The 22,803-nt window shown below is 54.7% G+C and overlaps 11 protein-coding genes across 11 annotated transcripts; 3 read left to right on the top strand and 8 right to left on the bottom strand.

Annotated features, from left to right (window-relative positions):
- Positions 1 to 3,679: 3,679 nt before the first annotated feature.
- PHYSODRAFT_252890 (hypothetical protein) lies at positions 3,680 to 5,056 on the top strand (the record flags this gene model as incomplete). The annotated part of the gene is made up of 1 exon (XM_009529952.1): positions 3,680 to 5,056. The coding sequence occupies one exon, from the start codon at positions 3,680 to 3,682 to the stop codon at positions 5,054 to 5,056; it is 1,377 nt and encodes a 458-aa protein (XP_009528247.1).
- Positions 5,057 to 5,518: 462 nt separating this feature from the next.
- Positions 5,519 to 6,382, top strand: PHYSODRAFT_509813 (hypothetical protein; the record flags this gene model as incomplete). The annotated part of the gene is made up of 1 exon (XM_009529951.1): positions 5,519 to 6,382. The coding sequence occupies one exon, from the start codon at positions 5,519 to 5,521 to the stop codon at positions 6,380 to 6,382; it is 864 nt and encodes a 287-aa protein (XP_009528246.1).
- A 111-nt stretch (positions 6,383 to 6,493) lies between these two features.
- Positions 6,494 to 8,260, bottom strand: PHYSODRAFT_332878 (hypothetical protein; the record flags this gene model as incomplete). Its single annotated transcript, XM_009529950.1, has 1 exon — positions 6,494 to 8,260. The coding sequence occupies one exon, from the start codon at positions 8,258 to 8,260 to the stop codon at positions 6,494 to 6,496; it is 1,767 nt and encodes a 588-aa protein (XP_009528245.1).
- Positions 8,261 to 9,664: 1,404 nt separating this feature from the next.
- PHYSODRAFT_332877 (hypothetical protein) lies at positions 9,665 to 11,025 on the bottom strand (the record flags this gene model as incomplete). The annotated part of the gene is made up of 4 exons (XM_009529949.1): positions 9,665 to 9,756; positions 9,830 to 10,529; positions 10,596 to 10,750; positions 10,815 to 11,025. 4 exons carry the CDS (start codon positions 11,023 to 11,025, stop codon positions 9,665 to 9,667), a joined length of 1,158 nt encoding a protein of 385 aa, XP_009528244.1.
- A 409-nt stretch (positions 11,026 to 11,434) lies between these two features.
- PHYSODRAFT_252919 (hypothetical protein) lies at positions 11,435 to 14,266 on the bottom strand (the record flags this gene model as incomplete). Its single annotated transcript, XM_009529948.1, has 2 exons — positions 11,435 to 13,758; positions 14,113 to 14,266. 2 exons carry the CDS (start codon positions 14,264 to 14,266, stop codon positions 11,435 to 11,437), a joined length of 2,478 nt encoding a protein of 825 aa, XP_009528243.1.
- A 1,034-nt stretch (positions 14,267 to 15,300) lies between these two features.
- Positions 15,301 to 15,579, top strand: PHYSODRAFT_508237 (hypothetical protein; the record flags this gene model as incomplete). The annotated part of the gene is made up of 1 exon (XM_009529947.1): positions 15,301 to 15,579. The coding sequence occupies one exon, from the start codon at positions 15,301 to 15,303 to the stop codon at positions 15,577 to 15,579; it is 279 nt and encodes a 92-aa protein (XP_009528242.1).
- Positions 15,580 to 15,904: 325 nt separating this feature from the next.
- On the bottom strand, positions 15,905 to 16,762 carry PHYSODRAFT_506605 (hypothetical protein; the record flags this gene model as incomplete). The annotated part of the gene is made up of 2 exons (XM_009529946.1): positions 15,905 to 16,571; positions 16,635 to 16,762. 2 exons carry the CDS (start codon positions 16,760 to 16,762, stop codon positions 15,905 to 15,907), a joined length of 795 nt encoding a protein of 264 aa, XP_009528241.1.
- Positions 16,763 to 17,718: 956 nt separating this feature from the next.
- On the bottom strand, positions 17,719 to 18,315 carry PHYSODRAFT_508820 (hypothetical protein; the record flags this gene model as incomplete). Its single annotated transcript, XM_009529945.1, has 2 exons — positions 17,719 to 18,045; positions 18,112 to 18,315. Coding segments are annotated over 2 exons (531 nt in total), but the record flags the coding sequence as incomplete, so codon positions are not given.
- Positions 18,316 to 18,705: 390 nt separating this feature from the next.
- On the bottom strand, positions 18,706 to 19,168 carry PHYSODRAFT_510012 (hypothetical protein; the record flags this gene model as incomplete). Its single annotated transcript, XM_009529944.1, has 2 exons — positions 18,706 to 18,871; positions 18,942 to 19,168. Coding segments are annotated over 2 exons (393 nt in total), but the record flags the coding sequence as incomplete, so codon positions are not given.
- Positions 19,169 to 19,277: 109 nt separating this feature from the next.
- On the bottom strand, positions 19,278 to 20,085 carry PHYSODRAFT_507707 (hypothetical protein; the record flags this gene model as incomplete). Its single annotated transcript, XM_009529943.1, has 2 exons — positions 19,278 to 19,445; positions 19,804 to 20,085. 2 exons carry the CDS (start codon positions 20,083 to 20,085, stop codon positions 19,278 to 19,280), a joined length of 450 nt encoding a protein of 149 aa, XP_009528238.1.
- A 1,563-nt stretch (positions 20,086 to 21,648) lies between these two features.
- Positions 21,649 to 22,087, bottom strand: PHYSODRAFT_286165 (hypothetical protein). The gene has a single exon (XM_009529942.1). It carries the CDS (start codon positions 22,025 to 22,027, stop codon positions 21,857 to 21,859), a length of 171 nt encoding a protein of 56 aa, XP_009528237.1. The 5' UTR covers positions 22,028 to 22,087; the 3' UTR covers positions 21,649 to 21,856.
- Between the last annotated feature and the right edge of the window lie 716 nt (positions 22,088 to 22,803).

Below are 22,803 nucleotides of genomic sequence, written 5' to 3'. Positions count from 1 at the left end.
TCGCGATTTAAGCATACCGCTCGAAAGCGCCGTGTTCTGTGCTTCTTTTGAGCTATTGAGAGATGAAAAATGTTAAGAACTCGCGGAGTGAAGTCGGTCTTAAAACAATATCTCCATTTTCGGACCCCCCAAATCCCGGATTTTATTTGGGGCTTGTGAGCTCAATATTTCTCCGAAATTAACGTATTGTATACTGCCGGAAAGTTCGTGCTAAAAGCAATCGAATTAGAGTGTTTTCTGCTTAATACGAGTGATTTTAACTTTCAAATTTAGATGTCCTGTTAGGTACGAATTAGGTACGAAATTTGATTGGTCAGCTTCAAACGCGATTATCTCGATAACTCTAATGGTGGCTTAGTATCATTTTGTTTAACGCTGTCTCAATATTATTGCATCAATAATAATAGTATATATTGTTGAAATATTATGTTGTAATCAGTTATTTTCCGTGATATAATTGTATTTAAAAATACAATAGCACTACGGAATTTGCTGTCTCTGTGTGTTGGTACTGTGTGTTGCTACAGCAAGGTTACTATGTCAGCACTTCTTCAACTCAAATGAATAAGTTACTGCCATGACAACCCTCCATCGTAGTGGCCGCACGATCTTGCTCGAGTTCATCAGCAAGATGGCGGCAGACTCCACTGGGGGACTGGTGCGCTATTAATAGTACGGTACTCGGACGATCGCCACGTCATGCAGGACGCGCACTTTTTCGACTTCTACCAAATATTCGTTGTGCATCAACTTGTACTATTTGTTCGAAGACGGAACTATGCATGCTTCTTAACAACTCCCTTACGCTCACATTTCCAATGATGCATACAGGCATTGGGCAAAATGGTTATCTTTTTTTCATTTTGGTTATGGTTCAAAGTCATGAGGTTCCTTGCTTGTGGAGGAAGGTTCCGAGTGGCAACCCCAAGCGATGGTGGGCGGGTCGAAAAAGTGATCAAATGCTGAGGGCCGCTGGATGGCGCTCCTCCCTCGTCCGGGCCGACTTCCGCTGCCATCGTTCTCCATCTGCGAGTGAGCTTGAGCGATGGCCTGCAGCTTGGGCTTCTGTTTGCTGTCACGGCGAACCAAATATCCCAAGGCGGCCCCTTACGTTGACCGCCCTCGAAGTCTATTCCTGTGGCACGAATGTTGGTAGAACTTGAGCGCTGCTACATATGATGAAGAAAGTTAACGACTGTCGGTGCTCCATTGTTGGCCTTGCATGTTTATCGAAGGGAGCAAGCGGAGCTGGCGATGGGCGATAAACGGGTTTTCCTGATGCAGAAGGCATTTCAAGTGCCTACAGGTTGCGACACACCACACCTGGCAGGTTAGCATTCCCACCCACGCCAGTGCTAACTAAAAGGATAGGGCCGCCGGACTTGCGACCACTACGAGTATCCACGCTGCTGGTAAGATCACCATTATTCCTTCGTATTCGATAGTGTTCAAACAATGAAAAGTCTATTGGGATAAATGACGTCCTTTAGGCGATACTTGTGTTTAGTGTTCTCCGTAAACGTGCTAGTGATACTCACAAAACACGAACTCACTGTAAGTGCTGTTTGCAAAAGCGTTTGTATGTTTGCTGCTCTGTAGTGTTCAAATACATGGCTGCTTAACCGCATTGAGACCGATTGTGTTGAATCCATATCCCACGTATGCGCACCAGGGGTTGGAAAAAATAATATCAATACAATAGTTACGGCATTTTTAGCACGGAATAATTTATTATTGCTTTAGGGTGCTCCCGTACAATGGAAAATTGTCCCAATACAATATCAACACTTGCGCCAATACAAAAACTAAGCTTACTACAAAACCCCCGTATATATTTATTGCCAATAATTGTGAAAATACTGTATTATTGGCTGACCCTGTATTGCAATGATTATTACTGCGACCCCAAAACCAAAATACAATATGATATTTTATTTTCCGACCTCTGATGCGCACCACGGAGCAGCCAGAGTAAGTCGATATAAGGGCATCATTATTGGTGTAGAAGAGAACTCGTGGAAGTTACCGTTCGGCAACTAAAAACGAGCCTCAAGATGAATGACTAAAACCCGTCTAACTCCGCAATCTTGTTAGCCAGATTCTCTATGTAGACTAATAAACAGTTTACAAACGTCAGTTAGCTACTACTTAAGTACTACTACTACTAAGTTTATAGTTAATGTTCGTGTGTTTCAACGCCATGCACAGTGAAGCTCCCCGACCAGACGAACCCACTCCACTCCACCCCCAGCACCATGGCTCCACCACAAGGAGATGGCGCTAGTAAAACGACTTGAGATTATACAAGGAAGCTAACACCTAAAGTTAAATAGACTACCTTCTCTCTCTCTCTCTCTCTCTCTCTCTCTCGTAGTGCTCGTGCGAACACGACTAGCGCCGTGAAATTATGTGCACCCAATACTGGGCGCCTTGCTTCGCGAAGTAGTAAATGGCGGGCGTCTCGACCGGAGAAGATCTGTTTTCTGCATGTTATAGTTTTCTCGGTTAGCGTTATATGCTTATAAGCGCACGGTGGGCCTCGTCAGTGCATGAATAACTCAATGAAGACAACCATGCCTACATCTATGACGCGCTCAAAACCATTGTGTTGTTAACTTGATTAGAAACGATCTTTGAAAATAAATAATGCAATATATCATTCAGTATTCAAGAAGAAGCATGGTTCAAAGTGCACGGATACGAATTTGGGAGAGAGCCTGCGGCAAAGAATAATATCCATGTTGGAGAGCTGGCATCCATGGCAGCTTACGCTCAACAGCGCGTTTACTCTGCTCTTGGATCGACGTGCAAACGTTCGTTGTAACAGACACAGCAGGCCATGTGCTGCACTCTGACCGATCCTGCTTCCTGCTGGGGAGTTCAAGCAGGTGCTGCGGGGCTGCGAGCTAGTACAGTATAAAAGTCCTGTACGGCCTTTGGTAGAGAAACATACCATCAGGCTCTAATTACAGAGTTATCACAATTCGACGCATATCAACCAGGTGGAAACTCGGAACCCCGCGGTCACCACAAACAGCAAGACGATTGCTGCCAGACGTTGATGGGGTCTGCATAAACCGCTTTCAGCCGGTCGACACATTGAGCGCGCACTTCAATGATCGCGACAGTCGCGTGTCAGTGAGGTCATTGTTTCATGAACATGTTGCGGCTGGAGCTTATTACAGTCTGCTACAGGCACGTATACTGGTACTTGTGTCAGTACAAGCATCTACACAACTGGACCACAACATTGTCTCTCAAATAGGACCTCTGCCGGTGCAGTAGAACCTCTACAGAATTTGGAAGCTCGGTGTATGGCCGCTCGAACCGATCGCCCCTACATGTACTGTGTATCTATGATACAGGGAGTGCGCGATGCCTGTCTTTCGGCTTCCTTCTGTTGTCCACATAACCGGCCAAGTCAGCAAACCCCACAAGCGCCGACTCGGAATCGCTGAAGCGCGGCGCAACACCAGGGTGTCGTCAAGGGTACGACACTCCATCTGTCGTCTGGTTATCTTTCCTGCTGTGATCCCACCGATCGGACGCTCCAACAGCGCAAGCCATGCGCCAACTCAAGTGACCGCTAAAATCTCCACCGCCATCAGCTCCTTCTCACTTCCGAACTTGCCCCGCGCCACCGAAGCCCCTCCCAGTGCAACCCAAGCAACCACCAACCATGCGTCTGTACCACGCTCTCATGGCCACCACGGTCGCGTTCTTCGCGGTGTGCACTGGCATTGACGCTGCCGGCACCACCACCACCACCACCGCCACCACGACGGCCACCACGACGGCCAAGTCCAGCACGGGCTTCTGTGCCAAGCCGCGCGTGCGCATCACGGAGGTCAACGTGGGCGCTGCTGTGGACGCCAACGAGGACGAGGTGAACCTCAAGGTCGTGGCCATCTCGGCTCTGCCCTCGGGCGGCTCCCGCATCGCCTTCCATAGCGGCGGCAACATCATTGTGCGCGAGCTGGACGCCAACGACAAGCTGGTGACCAGCAGCCCCGCCGTCAAGGTGCCGCTGCACGACTTCGGTGACATCCACGCCGACAAAAACGGTTTCGTGATCCTCGGAACGAAGGCCGCCCAGGGTGGCGGCACCCTCCAGTGCGGTAACCCGAGCAACCTTTGTGGCTCGGCTCCCAACCCGCCTGTGCCCTGCTACGACATGTACCTGACGCGCTACGATGGCGCCGCCCAGAAATGGTCCACGAAGCTTACGTCGTCCAGCAAGGCGCTGCCGCCTTACTCGTCGGGCAAGAACGGCCCGGATGTGTACATGATCTGGTGGTACGCTCACCACGGCCGTATCGCGTTCGACGGCACCAACTGGGCCGCGTACTTCGGCGCTGCCGTCTCGACGTCGGAGGGCGGCTGCATCAACATCCACCAGGGTGACCGCATGAAGGTGGTGAGCCCGGCTGGTGCCATCACGAACAACAAGGACTCGTTCGACTGGGGCTGCTCGCACTCGGGCTACGAGCGTATCACGTACGACAACCGCACTCACAGCTTCGCGTCGATCTGTAAGACGGACAGCAACAACCGCCTCATGCCGCCCAACAACTGGGACGCGACCATCTACCCCGTGGACCTCGCTGCCTCCAACCTCGGCGACATCGTGCCGGACTCGGTCGCCTCGAGCGGCAAGTACTGGTCTACTGTGAGCAACGGCAACGGCGACAACGCCAAGGTGCACCTGCTCCACCACGACCTCAAGTCGAAGGCCAGCCAGGACATTGTCCTCGGTGGCACGAGCCGCAACGAGCGTGCTCCTCACCTTGCTGCAATGGGCAAGAACGGCATGCTGGCTATGTGGGAGGGCAGCTCGGCTGGCGGTGACCTCCAGGAGGGCGGTGACCGCACGATCTTCGCTCAGGTGCTTGACCGTGCCACGGGCAAGGCTCTGAGCCAGAAGGTCACGGTTGACAAGTCGGTGGTGGGCAACCGCTACCAGGCCCTCAAGTCCTTCCCGGACGGCAGCGTGGCGTACCTGTCGAAGGGCAAGACCGACCAGTCGGTGCAGGTCGTGCGCTTCTTCGGCTGCTAGAAAAGCAAATAGATTCGCACCATGTCGGGATCGACCATGCGTTTAGGATGTAGATGAGGTTTTGAACGAAACTAAATCAATGGAACAACGACTTGTACGGTACAATCGTTAGAAAAACTTTATCTTCTGCTGTCGACCCTCCGGGTGCCCACATCGTCAGCGCTGCAAGGCTTTACATACATCCGCCTGTACGCCGACCGGGTAAAATGTTTTCAGGAATTCACGGAAAGTATCGTATTGCAAGCTCTGCATCTTGAGGTGTTCAATAGGCTACAGGCTGTAGCTCTACGGACGAATAAGACAGTCTGGGGCAGCAATCCACTCAGGGAATGGACAGCATCCTACAATGAGCAGGCTCTGGGAGAACATATTCGCAGGAACCGCTCGCTAATCGACTCTCCCCCACCAAACGATGTGGCGCACACTACATTTTCCTTTGATCCGAACATGAACGAACACGAAATGGTGGCGACCGAATCTCCAGCCGGCGCGGCCGTGCGCGGCGTGACCTTCGACCTGGACGACACGCTGTGGTGCGGCAGGACGGTGATCCGCAAGGCCAGCGAGGCCTTCCACGCGTTCCTGGCGCAGCAGACGCCACAGCTGGCGGCGCAGTTTCCCCCGGCGGCGTTCGACGCGCTGTTGGTCGAGTTCCAGCGCGCTCTGCCGGCCCAGGCGCACGACTACACGTTCCTGCGCAAGCACACGCTGCGCCACTGCGTGAAGGCGTGCGGCGCGCAGAACCTGCGCGTGCAGGACCAGGCGCAGCTCGAGGCCTTCGTGGAGACCGCCTTCCGCGCCTTCCTGGAGCCGCGCAGCCGGCCGGAGCTGTTCGACGGCGTCGAGGGCTTGCTCCGAGGCCTCGAGCTTGAGATCAAGCGCTCTAGCGGCGCTGTGGCCGCCGGCCCCGTGCTGGGCGTCATCACCAACGGCAATTGCGCCATGGACAGCCTGCCCAAGTACTTCCAGGACCACGTGAACTTCATGATCTCGGCCGAGCTCGTGGGCTCGGCTAAACCTAGCGCGGCCATCTTCGACGCCGCGGTGGCCAAGTTCCCGGCCTCGTACAGTCGCCAGCACCTTGTCCATGTCGGCGACCACTACGAGTGCGACGTGGAAGGAGCCAAACGCGCGGGCCTGCGCACTATCTGGGTGAACGCGAGGTGGATCAAGCCCGACGCCTTGACGCGAGCGGACTTGTCGGAGGAGGACGCGGAGCAGTATGCTGCAGCTGACGCTATTGTGAAGGAGGTGAACGCTGTGTTGCTGGTGGTGGAGCGCTGGAACACGCTCGCTGCTACTGCTACTGCTACTCAAACGGTTTGATAGGGTACTCGCTCATGTAATTTTGGATCTTTTGATGCACTGTGCATTCACATCTACCACACTACTCACTCACATCTCTCTAAACTCTGTTTGTACCCAACATCTAGTTTTTTAGCAGCCGAAGAAGCGCGCAACCTGCACCGACGTGTCGGTCTTGCCCTTCGACAGGTACGCCACGCTGCCGTCCGGGTAGCTCTTGAGGGCCTGGTAGCGGTTGCCCACCACCGACTTGTCCACCGTGATCTTCTCGCTGATGGCCTTGCCCGTAGCACGGTCAAGCACCTGGGCGTAGATCGTGCGGTCACCACCCTCCTGGAGGTCACCACCCGACGAGCTGCCCTCCCACATAGCGAGCATACCGTCGTTGCCGATGGGGGCGAGGTGAGGAGCGCGCTCGTTGGCGTCGGTGCCGCCCAGGACAATGTCCTCGCTGGCCTTCGACTTGAGGTCGTAGTGGATCAGGTGCACCTTGGCGTTGTCGCCGTCGCCGTTGCTCACAGTCGACCAGTACTTGTTGCTGGAAGAGTCTCCGTCCGGGACAATGTCACCGAGGTCGGCAGCAGCCAGGTTCACGGGGTAGACCGTCACATCCCAGTTGTTCGGTGGCATGAGGCGGTTGTTGCTGTCGGTTTTGCAGATCGTGGCAAAGCTGTTGGTGCGGTTGTCGAACGTAATACGCTCGTAGCCCGAGTGCGAGCAGCCCCAGTCGAACGAGTCCTTGTTGTCCGCGATCTTGCCGGACGGGTTCACAACCTTCATGCGGTCGCCCTGGTGGATGTTGATGCAGCCGCCCTCCGACGTCGAGATGGCAGCGCCGAAGTACGCGGCCCAGTTGGTACCGTCGAATGCAATGCGGCCGTGGTGAGCGTACCACCAGATCATGTACACGTCCGGGCCGCTGGCCGACGACGAGTAAGGAGGCAGCGAAGCGCTGGATGACGTGAGCTTGGTGGCCCACTTCTCGCTCGCGCCGTCGTAACGGGCCATGTACATGTCATAGCAGGGAACCGCCGGGCTAGGTGCCGAACCGCACAGGTTGCTGGGGTTACCGCAGTTGAGGGTGCCGCCGCCCTCAGCGTCTCTCGTTCCGAGGATAACGAAGCCGTTCTTGTCGGCGTAGATGTCGGCAAAGTCGTTCATCGGCACCTTGACGGCGGGGCTGCTGGCCACCAGCTTGTCGTTGGCGTCCAGCTCGCGAACGATTACGTTGTCACCACTCTGGAAGGCAATGCGCGAGCCACCTGAGGGCAGAGCAGCGATGGCGATAACCTTGAGGGCGGCCTCCTCCTCGTTGTTCTCGACAGTGGCGCCGACATCAACCTCCGTGACAACCACGCGCGGCTTGGCGCAAAGCTTCGAGTTGTCGCCGGAGGTGGTGGAGGTAGCCGTGGAGTTGCTCGACGTAGTAGGGACCGAAGCAGAGCTGGAGCTAGAGCTGGCGAGTGAGCCGCTGGAGCTGGAGGCAACAGTAGGGGCGAGAGTAGTTGCGGTCGGGGTGGCCGTGAAGTCGACGCCGGTGTCCGCCTCGCCGGCAGTGTCCGAGGAGGCAGCAACGTCGGTGTTCTGGGATGCGTTATCGCTGGACGGAGCTCCCGAGCCAGAAGTCTGTTCGGTGTCGTCGTCGCTGGACGGAGCATCCGAGCCAGAGGTCTGGGTAACGCCCTGGTTCGTGTCGTCGGCGTTCGAAGCCTGGCTGGCGTCAACGGCCGAGGCGGCAGTGGAGTCCTGGGTCACTGCAGATCCGCTGGACGCGTCGTATGAGCCAGTGGGCGCGGTCGTGACAGCCGGCGCCTTGGTGACAATAGTGCATTTGTCGGCCGCAGCGTTGCTGGCGAGCATCGCGGCAGCGGTGGCGAGTAGGACGGTGTACAGACGCATGGTAACTTGTGTGCGGGTCTTGCTTGAGCCGATGTGGTTGTGGCTGATCGAAGGCCAATTGGAAAATGAAGACGAAGTAGACCAAGGAATTCCTTTACACTACATGTGCATGGAGTTCGAACAGCCTGAAGGGGTCCACCATGGCAGGGAGTGCAGGAGCGTTCATCCATGCGGGGCCGCCACGCGCTTCAGGACGAGCAGATGTAGCAGTGGCGTACCCTGCTGCTAGGTTGCTTTTCCATGCTCTCTATGTTGGCTGCCGCACTCAGGCAATACGGTTCGGCCGCAGCATATGCGCGCAGTTAACGTCACGACAGATGATGGAAGCGTGACGCTCGTCCGCTGCGTCCTGCTGGAGAGAAAGAGAGCCGCTCGTCGTGTGCTTTTGATGTCACGATGCACGATGTGCAACCTCAGTTCAACGAAGCATTGATGCTTGGACTGGTCGCCATCGAGCTCTTGTGGCTCTCAGCTCCTGCGTGTCAACTGACATCTTGCAATCCCTCCACGAGGAGCTGCAAGCGCTGCAGGCTCGTGAAAACCCTTCAAGCAACAATGCAACGAATGGATTTTATGCTGCCAACTCAAAGTGACTAGAGACTGGAGATGTCAAGTTTTTCGCTGTTTGTGGTTTGCTTCCGGCAGCTGGCGTCTGTAGACCCAGCTGGGGTAAACCTCTATTCTACCTGAAGGATATGTCAAGAGCTCCTGCGATTCTTCTGTTGGTGTCCGAAGGATCTTGGACAACAAGGGAGGAATGCAACATGCGGGAACGGCTCGGCGTCCACCTTGCAGTGTGCTTCGCTGTTTCCACCCGTTGCGTCCCGCTATTTATTCGCTGCATCGAACTCGTCGTGTAGGTACCGGTACATCGACCTGCAGAGCTATGGAACGACGTATCCTGTGCACGTACAGTAGCGCCCGCAGAATTGCACTGTCAAATGAGTAGACGCTGGCTAGTGGCATTATATGTACAGTAGTGCGGCACAAACACCACGAATCGTGGGTTTTAGATAAAACGTTCACTGCGAGCACCTCTCCACGGACACGATGTACGGGGGCATTTAGAAAATACGATTGCTTGCTGCACAGCTTTTCGACGATCTTTTGAATAGTGAGGCAGCATCCGTACATTCGCTCTGTGCGGAACGAAGAGAAAAAAATGCCGTATCGAAACTGCCATTGCCTGACACGTCTGTGGAAGTACCTTTCCTGGCGTGTTTCGAGAGCGACATGGGTATTATAGGTCATACCCGAAGTACTGCCCGATGATTTGCAAAAAGTTTCCGCCACCGTTCGGATTGAATCGTTTTCGGATAAAAAGGTGAAGTTCTCCGTCTTTTTCCGAGCTCGAGAGCTCTACCGTGCCCCTGCCCGTCGTAATCTAGTTCCGAGGCTGTGTGTCTATCTGGAGATAATCGCGTCAAAGTCGATGTGGTGGGCGTAGTGCTTCCCGCACGCGCGCACCTTCTGTTCGTCGGTCGGATTAAACTTGGCTGCGGGCAAAACCAAATAGCCGATAGCGTCAGCATTCAAAGCTAGGAACAAGAAATAGCTTGCTGGACGTACCAGTGAAGTGTGTGATCTTCTCCATGGCCGCGAAGGTGGTCATGGGCACGTAGAGCACGGGAGCTGTCGCGTTCTTGATGATGTTTATAATGTAGTCCTGCGGCTGGTCACCGGAGGGCGATCCTGTGAGTATGAGTCCACCGCCGTACGGCCTCTTCATTGTGAGCTCGAAGTTCTGCGCGTGAGAGAGGAACCCCAGGATAATATCATTGCGGGACACATGCGTCACGAACAGCGTGTTCTCGAACTCGGGAGCAGTCAGCTTCGCTAAAAACCGACGCAGTCCTGCCGTCACGAGCGTGGTCTTGTTGTACTGCTGGAAGCGCTTCGATCGGTCCGTCAGCATCGTCGTCCTGAACAGCCCTTCAAAGTCCAGCATGCTCGGGTTCGAGAGCGCCGGCAAGTTGGGCACGACGCCAATGAGCGGCACGTCGCCTCCCCAGTGCTTCATCGCCTTGGGGAAGTACTCGCGCAGCATATCGGTCCTGTCCTCCAGCACCTTGTTCAAAATAACGCCGCGGATCTTCACGCCGTGCGCCTTGCACATGGCGTAGTTGAGTGCCAGATCGTCGAACGCCGAGCCCAGCCCTCCATTGGCCACCAGCACCATATCCACACCCAGCTCGGCAGCTATCCTAGCGTTGTTGCATTGCACAATGGAGCCCACGCCAGTGTGTCCTGTGCCTTCCACCACAGTGAACTGAAAGCCAAAAGCACATTAGCCCAACACCTCGAAGATTCACCACCATTCCCTATTCTACAGTACCTCATTGGCCGCCGTGATCTTGTCGAAGCTCCGGCGGATCTTGTCCAATTGGCTCTCCACCGTGATGTGTCCGTCCAGGAAGCGCTTGGTGTACCCGGGCATGATCACCACGGGGGACATGTCCGCGTAGTTGCACGTGTCCAGCTTGAACACCTCTGCAATCCACAATAATTATTATATACACCAGCCGCCATAACCCGCACAAGATTGCTCGCCTACCTTTCGCCACCGCGACATCTTTGTCCACCCGCAAGGAGCCGCCCTCGACGGCGACGCTCTCCTGTCCCACGGGCTTGAGGAAGCCGATGCGGTCCAGGCGAACGGTGAGGCCCTGCAGCAGGCCCAGGCACGTGCTGGTCTTGCCCACGTGCTGCCGCGTCGCCGCCACGTACACCGCCGCCTTGGGCTGCGTGCGCACAAGCACCGACATCTCGCTAGTGCGGCGTCGATACGAAACTGCGTGCGCGGATCAAAACTTCAACGCCAACGCCGGCTGTGCTACAGTTGTTCTCCTCCATTAGCGTAGTACAATGGTTAAAGCGATTAGAGAAGGAATCAAAACTCGTGAAACAGTTTTAGCTTTTATACTGCCCTTACTCTTGATCCGATTTAACGGGGTACTTAAAGATATTGGTGCGCTTGCGACTTAGAGATCGACTGTAGTACGGCTACAGTGTGCGCCACAAGATTTAGACCCGACGTGTTGTGGAACGGTTGCAGTGTAGCCATGTTAGCAAGCTTCAACATCGAAGGCGTGTATTAATGGGGCTAGTGGCCTGCGAACATCTACACAGAGTCTATACATTCAAAGAGTGTATCGGATTCCAATCTCCGATCGTTTAGCAGCCGAAGAAGCGCACAACCTGCACCGAGGTGCCCGTCTTGCCCTTCGACAGGTACGCCACGCTGCCGTCCGGGTAGCTCTTGAGCGCCTGGTAGCGGTTGCCCACCACCGACTTGTCCACCGTGATCTTCTCGCTGATGGCCTTGCCCGTCGCGCGGTTGAGCACCTGGGCGTAGATCGTGCGGTCGCTGCCCTCCTGGAGGTCGCCGCCAGCCGAGCTGCCCTCCCACATAGCGAGCATGCCGTCCTTGCCCATAGCAGCAAGGTGAGGAGCACGCTCGTTGGCGTCGGTGCCGCCGAGCACGATGTCCTCGCTGGCCTGCGACTTGAGATCGTAGTGGATCAGGTGCACCTTGGCGTTGTCACCGTCGCCGTTGCTCACCGCCGACCAGTACTTGTTGCTCGAGGCGACCGAGTCCGACACGATGTCGCCGAGGTTGGAGGCAGCGAGGTCCACGGGGTAGATGGTCGCGTCCCAGTTGTTGGGCGGCATGAGGCGGTTGTTGCTGTCCGTCTTACAGATCGACGCGAAGCTCTTCGAGCGCTCGTCGTACGTGATGCGCTCGTAGCCCGAGTGCGAGCAGCCCCAGTCGAACGAGTCCTGGCTGTCCGTGATGGAGCCCGAGGGGCTCACCACCTTCATGCGGTCACCCTGGTGGATGTTGATGCAGCCGCCCTCCGACGTCGAGATGGCAGCGCCGAAGTACGCGGCCCAGTTGGTGCCGTCGTACGCGATACGGCCGTGGTGAGCGTACCACCAGATCATGTACACGTCCGGGCCAGTCTTGCCCGTCGAGTAAGGAGGCAGGGAAGCACTGGACGACGTGAGCTTGGTGGCCCACTTCTCGCTCGTGCCGTCATAACGGGCCATGTACATGTCGTAGCAAGGCGAAGCGGGGCTCGGGCCACCACCGCACAGGTTGCTCGGGTTACCGCAGTTGAGGGTGCCGCCGCCCTCAGCGTCTCTCGTTCCGAGGATCACGAAGCCATTCTTGTCGGCGTAGATGTCGGCGAAGTCGTTCATCGGCACCTTGACGGCGGGGCTACTGGCCACCAGCTTGTCGTTGGCGTCCAGCTCACGAACGATTACGTTGTCACCGCTCTGGAAGGCAATGCGAGAGCCGCCCGAGGGCAGAGCAGCGATGGCGATAACCTTGAGGGCGGCCTCCTCCTCGTTGTTCTCGATGGCGGCGCCAACGTCGACCTCCGTGATGCGAACACGCGGCTTAGCGCAGAAACCGGTGCTGGAAGTAGTGACCGTGGAGTTGGAAGAGCTCGAGCCGCTGGAGCTAGCAGCGACCTCAGGTGCGGCGGTGGTGGCGGTAGGGGCCAGGGTGGTCTTGAAGTTGATGTCGGACTCGCCAGCAACGTCGGTCTTCTGCGAGGCATCCTCAACATCGCCGCCAGGGACCACAACACCCTGCTGAACATCGTCGGAACCCGAAGCAGAAGCCTGGCTGGCCGAGTTGGTAGTGGAGTACTGCTGCACCGGGGTCTTGTCCGAAGGAGCAGAGCCCTGGTTCACCTGGCTGGCGCCAACGTCGGAGTTGGCAGTGGAGAACTGCTGCACCGGAGTCTCCGTCGGAGCGGAGCCCTGACCGTACTCCGGAAAGTCCGGAGTGGGGCCGGCGTAGCTGCTGGTGAACGAAGCGTCCGTTGGAGCGGAGCCCTGCTGAACGGGGGTCTCCTCCGACGGAGCGGAGCCCTGGTTCACCTGGCTGGCACCGACGTCAGAGTTAGCAGTGGAGAACTGCTGCACCGGGGACTCCGTCGGAGCGGAACCCTGGCCGTACTCAGGGAAGTCAGCCGGAGCGGAGCCCTGGCCGTACTCAGGGAAGTCCGGAGTGGGGCCGGGGTAGCTGCTGGTGAACGAAGCGTCCGACGGAGCGGAGCCCTGCGAGTTGGCCGTCGAGTACTGCTGCACCGGAGTGTCCGGGGCGGAGCCCTGGCTTGCCTGGCTGGCACCGACAGCCGAGCCCTGCTGGACAGGGGAGTCGTTCGAAGCGTCATAGCCGTCGAAGGAGTCCTTGGGGGCCGAGCCGCTGGCAGAAGCGGGCTGGCTGGCACCAGAGTTGGTCGTGGAGTACTGCTGCACCGGGGTCTCGTCCGACGGAGCAGAGCCCTGGCTTGCCTGGCTGGCACCGACAGCCGAGCCCTGCTGGACAGGGGAGTCGTTCGAAGCGTCATAGCCGTCGAAGGAGTCCTTGGGGGCCGAGCCGCTGGCAGAAGCGGGCTGGCTGGCACCAGAGTTGGTCGTGGAGTACTGCTGCACCGGGGTCTCGTCCGACGGAGCAGAGCCCTGGCTTGCCTGGCTGGCACCGACAGCCGAGCCCTGCTGGACAGGGGAGTCGTTCGAAGCGTCATAGCCGTCGAAGGAGTCCTTGGGGGCCGAGCCGCTGGCAGAAGCGGGCTGGCTGGCACCAGAGTTGGTCGTGGAGTACTGCTGCACCGGGGTCTCGTCCGACGGAGCAGAGCCCTGGCTTGCCTGGCTGGCACCGACAGCCGAGCCCTGCTGGACAGGGGAGTCGTTCGAAGCGTCATAGCCGTCGAAGGAGTCCTTGGGGGCCGAGCCGCTGGCAGAAGCGGGCTGGCTGGCACCAGAGTTGGTCGTGGAGTACTGCTGCACCGGGGTCTCGTCCGACGGAGCAGAGCCCTGGCTGGCCTGGCTGGCACCGACGGCGGAGTTGGCCGTGGAGCCCTGCTCCACCGAGCCGTTGGAGGACTCGACGTAGTCGCCGGGGATCATATCGCAGTCAGCACGGCCAGCGGAGGCGTTGCTGGCCAGCAGAGCGACCGCAGTGACGAGCAGAGCGTGATACAGACGCATGATTCTTTGTTGGTCTTGAGCCGATGTGACTGTGGCTGGAGAAGGCCAATTGGAAAATGAACAGGAGGAAGGCCAACAAGTCTCGCCTCAAAAGAGGGCAACAAGGTGGTTGCCTACTGTCCGCTGTTCGTCCGATCGCAGATATTGTCCGTCGCAGCGCTTCACGGGCTCCATCTGGGGCGCCGTAACATTGGCAAGCACCGGTGTTTCACTATCGTTTGAGCTCTCTTTCGACACGTACAGTACCCAGCCTCGCTTCAGCAGCTTTCCCTTGCAGCATCTGTCCCTAGGAAACACACGACAGAGCCACAAGCGGCAGCGTAGCGCGCGTAGGGACACGATTCCTCCCGTTTTGCCGTTTGAAGTGCAAAATAACAGAGCGCCGCCGCACGTGGCGGCGCTTTAGGATGCTTGGCCCACTCCGCTTGCTATGCTCGCCGCGCTACGCTCCTCGTTCCGCAGCGGAATCTCCGCTCACCTTCTTCAGCTCAGTCGGTAGCAAAATAGTTATACCCAATGAACGAGGTCTCGGTGGATAATTTCAGCCAATAGAATACACGGAATGTTTCGCTACATTCCCACTTGGTCAAAGTGAGCTTTTTTGTCGTTTTGTTGCAGCGTCAGAGAGATTAAACGAGCCAAGGCGGAACTCGGCGGCCAAAACTGCGAATGCTGGGCCAAGACAAGCGGTTCATACGATTTGATTGAGTCAACAGCCGTGACCGGCGAGAGTGGCAAACGCTGCAACTTCGGAATGGCGCTACAGCAACCATATGACGACAACACGACAGAAATTAAAGCAACCACAAGGCCTAAAGCAACCCTAAAACCAGCTGGCACCCGGTAATTTATTTTAAATGACGCGTAAATGACAGGGACACGTCGCCCTCGTCATGGTCTTGCTACATATATCTCTAAATTTAGACACGTCGTGGTGGCGTCTAACTGATGTTCTCAACACAGCAATACGTGAAACACATGACAATATGTGTCCCACATTTTCAACACTTAGCAGAGTTTGAGCGACAGCAAAAATGGAGAAGAAATCGCTGGCACATGAGCTGGTGCGCGCGAGAATCGCCGAGATTGCACTCCTCAAGAAGAAGCTGGATGAGCTTACCGAGCATCTGGAAAAGCTTCTGGCAGCGCAGCTACAAATCCAAGCCCCCGTCGAAGATCGCGAAGAGAACAGCTATGCGTTAGCAGCCGTCTTGGGCGATGAAGGGGCCGACCAAGGTGGTCTCACCGCAGAGGACGGCGCTGTTTCCCTCGATGTTCTACTGGAGCTGGCGGTGCGAAAAATGAAAGACTAATGCAGCATAGACTCTGTATTTAAAGGTAAATACAGATTGTGGTGTTTCTCAGAGCTGGTTCTGTAGCTGCTGATGAATCTGGCTATCTTTAGCGACGTCGCGTTCAGAGAGATGACGTTCTTGGGAGTAACACATGATGACCCACAGCATTTTCAATCGCATCACCTTGACGTCGTTCTTGGAAATTCTAGAAAGTTGCATCTGCAAGTTCCCCGTAAGATAGCTGTGGGCTTGGGCTACTACCATTACACCACAGCTAGCAAAATCAGGTTGTTGAGTGGCACAGATCCACTCAATCGGATCGAAGAAAAGATGGCCACGGGGGTCAGAAGCCTTGTGCCCGCTCCACATAACCACGAAGCCCCTCCTTTCCTTCATTTTCTTTGTCTTTCGGAATTCCAGTCCACACGATTTCCATTTCATGGTGATAGTCATCATCAATGAGCGGCTCGTACATGTAAACATGCACCCGAAGCTTGCTTGTTTTTGCCGTGTAGCGTAGGCGAAGGATAATTACCCCCCAGTGGTCTGCGTGCAGATTAACGGGGTGGATAATAAAATTCGTTGCTGCAAGTGCTGTCTTAGGGAGACTTGGCCATCCGATAGCCCATGTCAGTGATGACAGCACATGGCACTTCCCCACCGATCTCGCAAGGGTCTCCAAGCAAAAGTCCACAGGGCTATCATTTAGCCATCCACGACAGATCCCTCCCACGATGTTGTCAAAGCTGATCAGGACTTTGTTGGAGAGCGTCACAAATTCAGTGCGTAGCCGACTTGAAGTAAACTTTGAGATAATTTCGTTCGCTAGACCTTGGTGCCGCTCGGGAACAGCATCACGCGGTAGTCCTGCAGTTGCTGTCTCCGCAGCGAAAAGATCCACGATGGAGTCAACTTTACGCCAATCTTGCTCCAGCCACTTTCGGTCCTTCAACCATGAGGTACACTTCGCCTTGATCGCGTAGAATCCTGTTAGAGCACCTACATATTGTCTAGAAACATAAGCATGTTAAAGCAGCCCAATTAAAGCAACCATATCGCTAAAGCAACCATACCCGCTAAATTTCCACAGTTTTGGATCAATCGCCAAGACGACGTCGAGAGCAAGTCCTTGCTTCTTGGCCTTTTCATCCAGTACAATTGGCTGCTTCTCCTTCCGGGTAGTAGTCGTTGCTGCCTGCATTCATAGGGCGAGGTCTTGTGGAATTACAAATGTGTGCATGTAGTCCGCAGGTCGTACAATTTCCCAATGACAATCAATCTTCCGAGCTCTTAGATAGGCATCCTCCAGCTGAACAGGATACTTCGACAGCATCTCCATCACGCGCTTCAGATTTGAGGTGTTTCTGGCCCAAATCAGGAACTGATCCAAAGCCACGGCGAGTTCAGTGGGGTACTTGTGAACAGCAAGACGGTCGGCTTTGAGACTGATCGTAGTTTGCCTCAGCTGTTTCGGAGTTGACCTTGACTTTCCTTGGCTTGGTGGCTTAGGAACTCTAATGACATCGACCTGGCCCACGCGCGACTCTGTGTCAGGCTTCGTAGAGCTTGAAACCTTGTCACAGCTACTCATTCCGCAGCTGTCATGAGATTTCTCGTCGATGGGGGTCGAATTGGAGATGACTGCGAAAGGTGAGTGCGTTGTGTCGGTAACATACTTTCGTCGGACTCGTAATCGCCATAATTCATGGTCATGGGGCTGCTTTCCAATGCGTCCATGAGCGTCATAGTCCCCATTGCCTCCACGGGGTCCAGAATGGAGTCTGAGACAGGTTCAGATACATCTTCTTCTTGCTTGCTATCTTCAGCAGATTCTGTAGAACTCGGTTGGGGGGCAGGGTTGACACGGTTGAGCCCTATGTCGATCGTTTCCTTCCAGGCGCTTAGTTCTTGGTAGAAGTCTGCACTAGACAAATCTGACAGGTGTTCCAATAGCGGTTCCAGCATCGCTTTTGCGTATGCGTATTTTTCAGCTGAAGACAATACAACCTGGTTTGCCCGTTCACCTCGCCGTAGCCGTACGTACGCAACTTGCTTCCTAGCTTTGGTTGGCGAAGCGTTACCCCCCGCAGCATAAAGTGGTTGTTCTGGTTCAGCCCCAGTGTCGTTCGGCAACTTTACTTTCGGCAACCTTAACTTGGACATCTGCACAATTGGCTGTAACATTTCCGCTGCAGCCGTCAATTCGTTTTTCACTTCCAAGGCCTGGTACGTACTCCACCGATCATGAATTGCCATAGCTGGAAGCAGTTTGAAGCCATGCCCCTCGCGTGCTAAGTGCATAAGATGACGACATGGTAAATGGTGACTGCTATAAAATAGACAAGTACACGTCCACTCCACATCGTGACAGCGAAAGGTTTGATTCCCGCAATAAATTTTCCATTGTGAAGGACTCGACGCTGTACGCTCACAAGTCGCGTCTGCCATGAAGTTCACAAATCGTTCCCACTCTTTTCTCACTTTCTCGAAGATGTCAGGGTACAGTCGAGTTGCTACCGTCCGGAGAAACATCGGTATGGTTTTAGGAACGGGCGAAGTCGAATGGTACTGCGCGATGACGAACCCGATCTGCTGAGTTATCATGATTTGATGCTGCACCAAGCCCGCAATAGTCTTGTCAATTCGTGTCTTATGCCCCAACAGTATTTTCACTTGATTCCAGTTTGACTCGATCCTGTTCGTTGTAGTATTCCCAGCCGTGAAAAATTTGCTGCGAGCAAAGTTCGCCCACATGTCGCGACACGAATCCCAGTTCTTTTCAAAGTACGAGAATAAAGCTTGTTTCTTGTTGTCTTCGCAGTATTGCTTCAATGCACCGTAACTAGAATCGTAACCTGTCTCTGTGGAGCTGCATATGGTTTGTTTTCCAAAGTTAGCGTTACCACAAGAATCATAAATAGAACCTGTTGCGTACCTGTACAGCGTTTTTATCATCGGGTTGAGTAACTCGTCGCGTTCAGACACCTTCAGCTTGTATGGGGCCCGCTGCATCACCTTCTTCCAGTACGAAATGGCATGGAATTGACAAAGTAAAACTTTCGCAGCAGGAAATAGTGTTTTCAGCACCCTCCACTCAACGAAATCTTTGTCGATCACGATGGAGGATATCATCCGCCAACTTGGGTTCTTCTCTTGAAAATACTCCAGGATTGTTGTCATCATTGGAGCTCGTTGGTTGAGGCATATGAAGTCTACAACTGGGAACCCTCTAGCAGTAGCAGTTGTGACGACCAGACTCCCTGAAATATCCAACACACAACAGTAGAAAATTACTTTGTTAATAAGGTTGCTATATCATCGATATGGTTGCTATAACTACGCAAGGTTGCCGTAACAAATATGAAGTTGCTATACCGAACAACTCATACGCACCCAAGTGATAGCCCAAATTGTTCGTGCCGTGAGTGAAATCCATCGTAAGAGTGTCGCCCCAGCGCTCGAACATCAACTTCTGCACCTTTGTTTGCATCACGATACCGCATGTCACGTCCATTTGGTCTTGAATAGCAAGGACGTCACTACCGTCTAACTGGCGGATAGCTTGTAGCGTGTCTTTCAAACGGGCCTCCGCTGCTTCGTGCCCCATAATACTGCGGATCAGATTACGGGTCTGTTGAGGTGTTATTTTGCAGCCTAGGAAACACACAAAGCGCGAACAGTAACGTAAGTATCACTTCAGCATATCATATATAAAACTACGCACCGATTCTCTCATTCAGGAAGTTCGTGATGTGCTTGGAAGAAACACTAGCATCCGTTAAAGTCTTAACATCTCCGAGATCTTGCTCGTCCAACGGAAGTGTCTTTGTTGTCAGGTACAACGATGCTTGCGTTCGCGTGGTCGGGTGCGTGTGGGTAAAGTTCTGATTATCAACAGCGACATGTGAGAAATACTAACAAAGCAAACAAATACACGAAAAGGCAGATACTTCGTTTCTTATGACAATTCGAAATTTGCCTTTTTCCATCCGCTGAACGGTTAGTGTCATGCGTGCAGGACACCCGCAATAGTTGCCTTTTCTATTGCGATGTCCCTTGGAGCGCGACGCTTGCGAAACACCGTGTGTACAGCGGAAGACCTTGTGACTCCAATTAAAACGTGGAGGGATTTGGTCCCGATGATTGCTGCATATGAAAGGGGGTTTGGTTAATAACATAAATTTCTCATCAAACAGAGGTCACACATACCTGTTGTACTGATTTCGTGTCCGAGCTTCGTACTCCAAACTTGAGGTGGTGCTTCTGCTTGTGTGCGTTGAACTTGCTCCAACTCTTGATAATCGCTGGGGTAAAGGGCGGAACGGGGTTGATAATTTCTTCGCGCTCCTCGTTGATCTCCCGCAACTCGTCAAGGTGCTTGCTTGATCGCTTCCGCGGTATGTACTGCTTGTTCCGCTTGGATAAACGTGGGGTCGAATCAGCGTCGACAGACTCGTGAAGCTGCAGCTCCGCCTTACGCTTTTTCGCGAAAGATTGGGCTTCACCCCAGCAGAAAGCTTGCATTTGGCCAGAGCGGTATCTATCGATTCCAAAGTGAATGTCAATATTAATGATAGCGCAATCTTTTTGCTTAAAGCAACTTTAACGAGAATACCTGGTGTTTTCTTGCGTGCTGTGGCTTTCTTTCTCGGCTCGGGGCTCTGTTTGCGTGTCCTGCGTTCTAAACAAACTAAAAAAATACACAATACATTATCAGTTCAACTCAAAAAGTATCAACAATAATCCAAACGAGTCTTACTCGCTTCTGCTTCGTCTTCTGTGCTGGATTCTCCGTCGTCTGCCTCCTGTTCCTCGTCACTCGCCTCCTCTTCATCGTCGTCACCCTCCTCTTCATCGCGATCGCTCTCCTCGTCATCATCGACCTCTTCTTCGTCTTCCTCCTCTTGGTAGCAATCCTCCGCCTCTTCGTCGCCGTTGTCCTCCTCATCCTCCTCATCCAGAACAAAGTCTTCGTCTTCGTCGTCGTCTTTTTCAATCCCGAGAGCGGCGTACATGTAGTTTAGCTCCTCGTTTACGTTCCGCAGCTTTCGGCCTAAACAATACGTACCGACAGAATTCAAACAAAATGTGAGGCACGTAGATACTCTCGTTGCCACCAACATGGAGCATACTGATTACCGTTTATAATGGCTCCCCCCGCAGGAGCCATCGGTCCCCCCTCGCCGTTTGGTGCTTGACTCATTCGCGAGAGGTGCGTGCCCCACGTGGCCTCCGTTCAGCAGCGCGATTCTTAAAATGAGCGGCTGTGAGGTGGCGCACTTAATGATATCGTACCTAATCAGAAGCGCACTTTAGCGTGATTTGCGTACCTAAGGGCTTAATGGTAATTTAGACATTTAAATTACGCTCGTAATTTTTGAAATCCCTAAAAGCAGCCATACATGTCTCAGAATGGCTAAAAGCAACCATACTTATGGTTGCTCTAACCACTCCCGCAACGTCGAGTCGAAAAGGCCGCATCGACAAGGCGCACTGACGGTCAAGGTTTCGCTGTTTGTGGTTTTGACAGCGGCAGCTGGGCTCGGCGCTCGCAGCCGGGAGCCTGATGGACTGAAGGAAGCGACAGGTTGAAAGGGCTGAGAGCAGCAACCTTCAACGTCTCTTGGCGTTGCTGCCGGGCAGTGCTCGAGGCGGACCGAGACTCGATCGCGAAATAAGCGATCGTACGATTTCGACACTAGGCTCGGCTCGACCGTGCGGTCTACGGTGCATGCTGGGTCTCGACGAAGTACTTGTGGCGATCACGCTCAGGATTTAGCTAAGCTACAGCTTGCGTTAGGTTCAAGCCACCGCTACTCTTATCAGCGTGAACTACATAAGATAGTTAAGACTGAGCGGATCTGTTCTTGTCTGAACTGGGGCCCAGCTTTTCGATGAGCACAGCTCGCCGCAATGAAAAGCAGGAGCAACTGGCACCACGATGGACACAATCGTACTCCAACCAACATGTCGACATACTCCAAGCTCTCTGCTCCGCGCCAGACCTATCATGATAAGCACGCTCACGAGACGACGAATAAGCAATCTGCCACCCCAAACGGAAAGGAGCAGGCCGAAAGAGCGAGCGGTGTGGATGCCACGGATGCGAGCAATAAGATTAAGTAGGTTACAGCTTGTCGGGCTCATATCGTGCAGTAGCGACTGCTTTTGCTTGTCTCGAAGTGGCTTCTTCTTCTTCTCGACGTTGTGCAGTGGCGGCGGCTCTGCGTCCCGCTCGCGTGGGGTGTCTAGCTCTGCATCACCGCTGCATCCTGAGGTTCTGGGACGATTCTCTCTAGTCCGTCTCCTCCTCTCGGCGCAGCGAGCCGCGCGCGAACATGACGGACTCGTCGCCCATTGCCAGCATGTGGCGGGCCTTGACGCCGGTCTCCTCCGGGGCGCTGGCGGAGACTGCGGCGGCCGTGAGTGCCAGCACGACCAGAGCGAGGCAGCTGAAGAACTTCATGGCTAGATACTGCAGCGTCGACGGGGTGTAGTGAAGTGGCTGGTTGATTTCCGAATGAGCGCGGGAGGGCAAGTCGGGGAATGAGCAAGTCCGAGGCGAGCAACCAAGCAACAGACGACGGACGGCCTGTGCTTGTCACACGGAGACTTGGTCGAAAAGCTGAACTTTGAACGGTGAGGGGCATTTGAGATCGGACGTAGGTAGTTACTATTCCGAGTAGTGACTATCAGAAGTATTATATGCACTTGGATGGACAGTGCTGCGATCGGAAATAATTGTCCCTGTTCGTGCACGAGCCGGGCGCTGTTGGCGTGTCCAGAAGAGCTCGAAACTCGCTTGACCACCGCATGGCGGACCGAGGCCACAAATGCGCTTCTTGCCCTCGGCCGTTCCATGCGGAGCACAGCCCCCGATCGAGAGCTCGTCCGGACAGCTTGGGGCACCGGCGGATAGCCGGGGGAGGCGTTCCATGACGAGCTCGGCGTCGTCAACAAGGAGCCTCCACGGCAGCTCGTCTTGTCCGCACCAAGGCAGCGCGCTGCGGCTACACGACGTGGCGAGACCCGCACGCCGCCAGACACTGCACTCAAACTTCGCTCTTCCGGCTTCTTGCTTCATACCGGTACTGTACCGTGGCTGTCTGCTGCATGTGCGCCTCCAGCACTTCCGCTCGGAGCCACATGCAGCGCGTCTCTCACGGCAATATTTCCGATGCGGCTGTTCTCCGAGCCGTCGCTCCGATCTCGTCCGGCGAGGCCGGCTGGCGGCACCGCCGC

This window comes from Phytophthora sojae, assembly GCF_000149755.1.
Source record: "Phytophthora sojae unplaced genomic scaffold PHYSOscaffold_5, whole genome shotgun sequence".
In the NCBI taxonomy this organism is placed as follows: Eukaryota; Oomycota; class Peronosporomycetes; order Peronosporales; family Peronosporaceae; genus Phytophthora; species Phytophthora sojae.
Note: the sequence above shows the minus strand (reverse complement) of the source record. Positions and strands in the feature narration are given on the sequence as shown.

Coding starts and splice junctions, on each gene's coding strand:
- PHYSODRAFT_286165 (XM_009529942.1), bottom strand. CDS start 22,027: ATGAAGTTCTTCAGCTGCCTCGCTCTGGTCGTGCTGGCACTCACGGCC.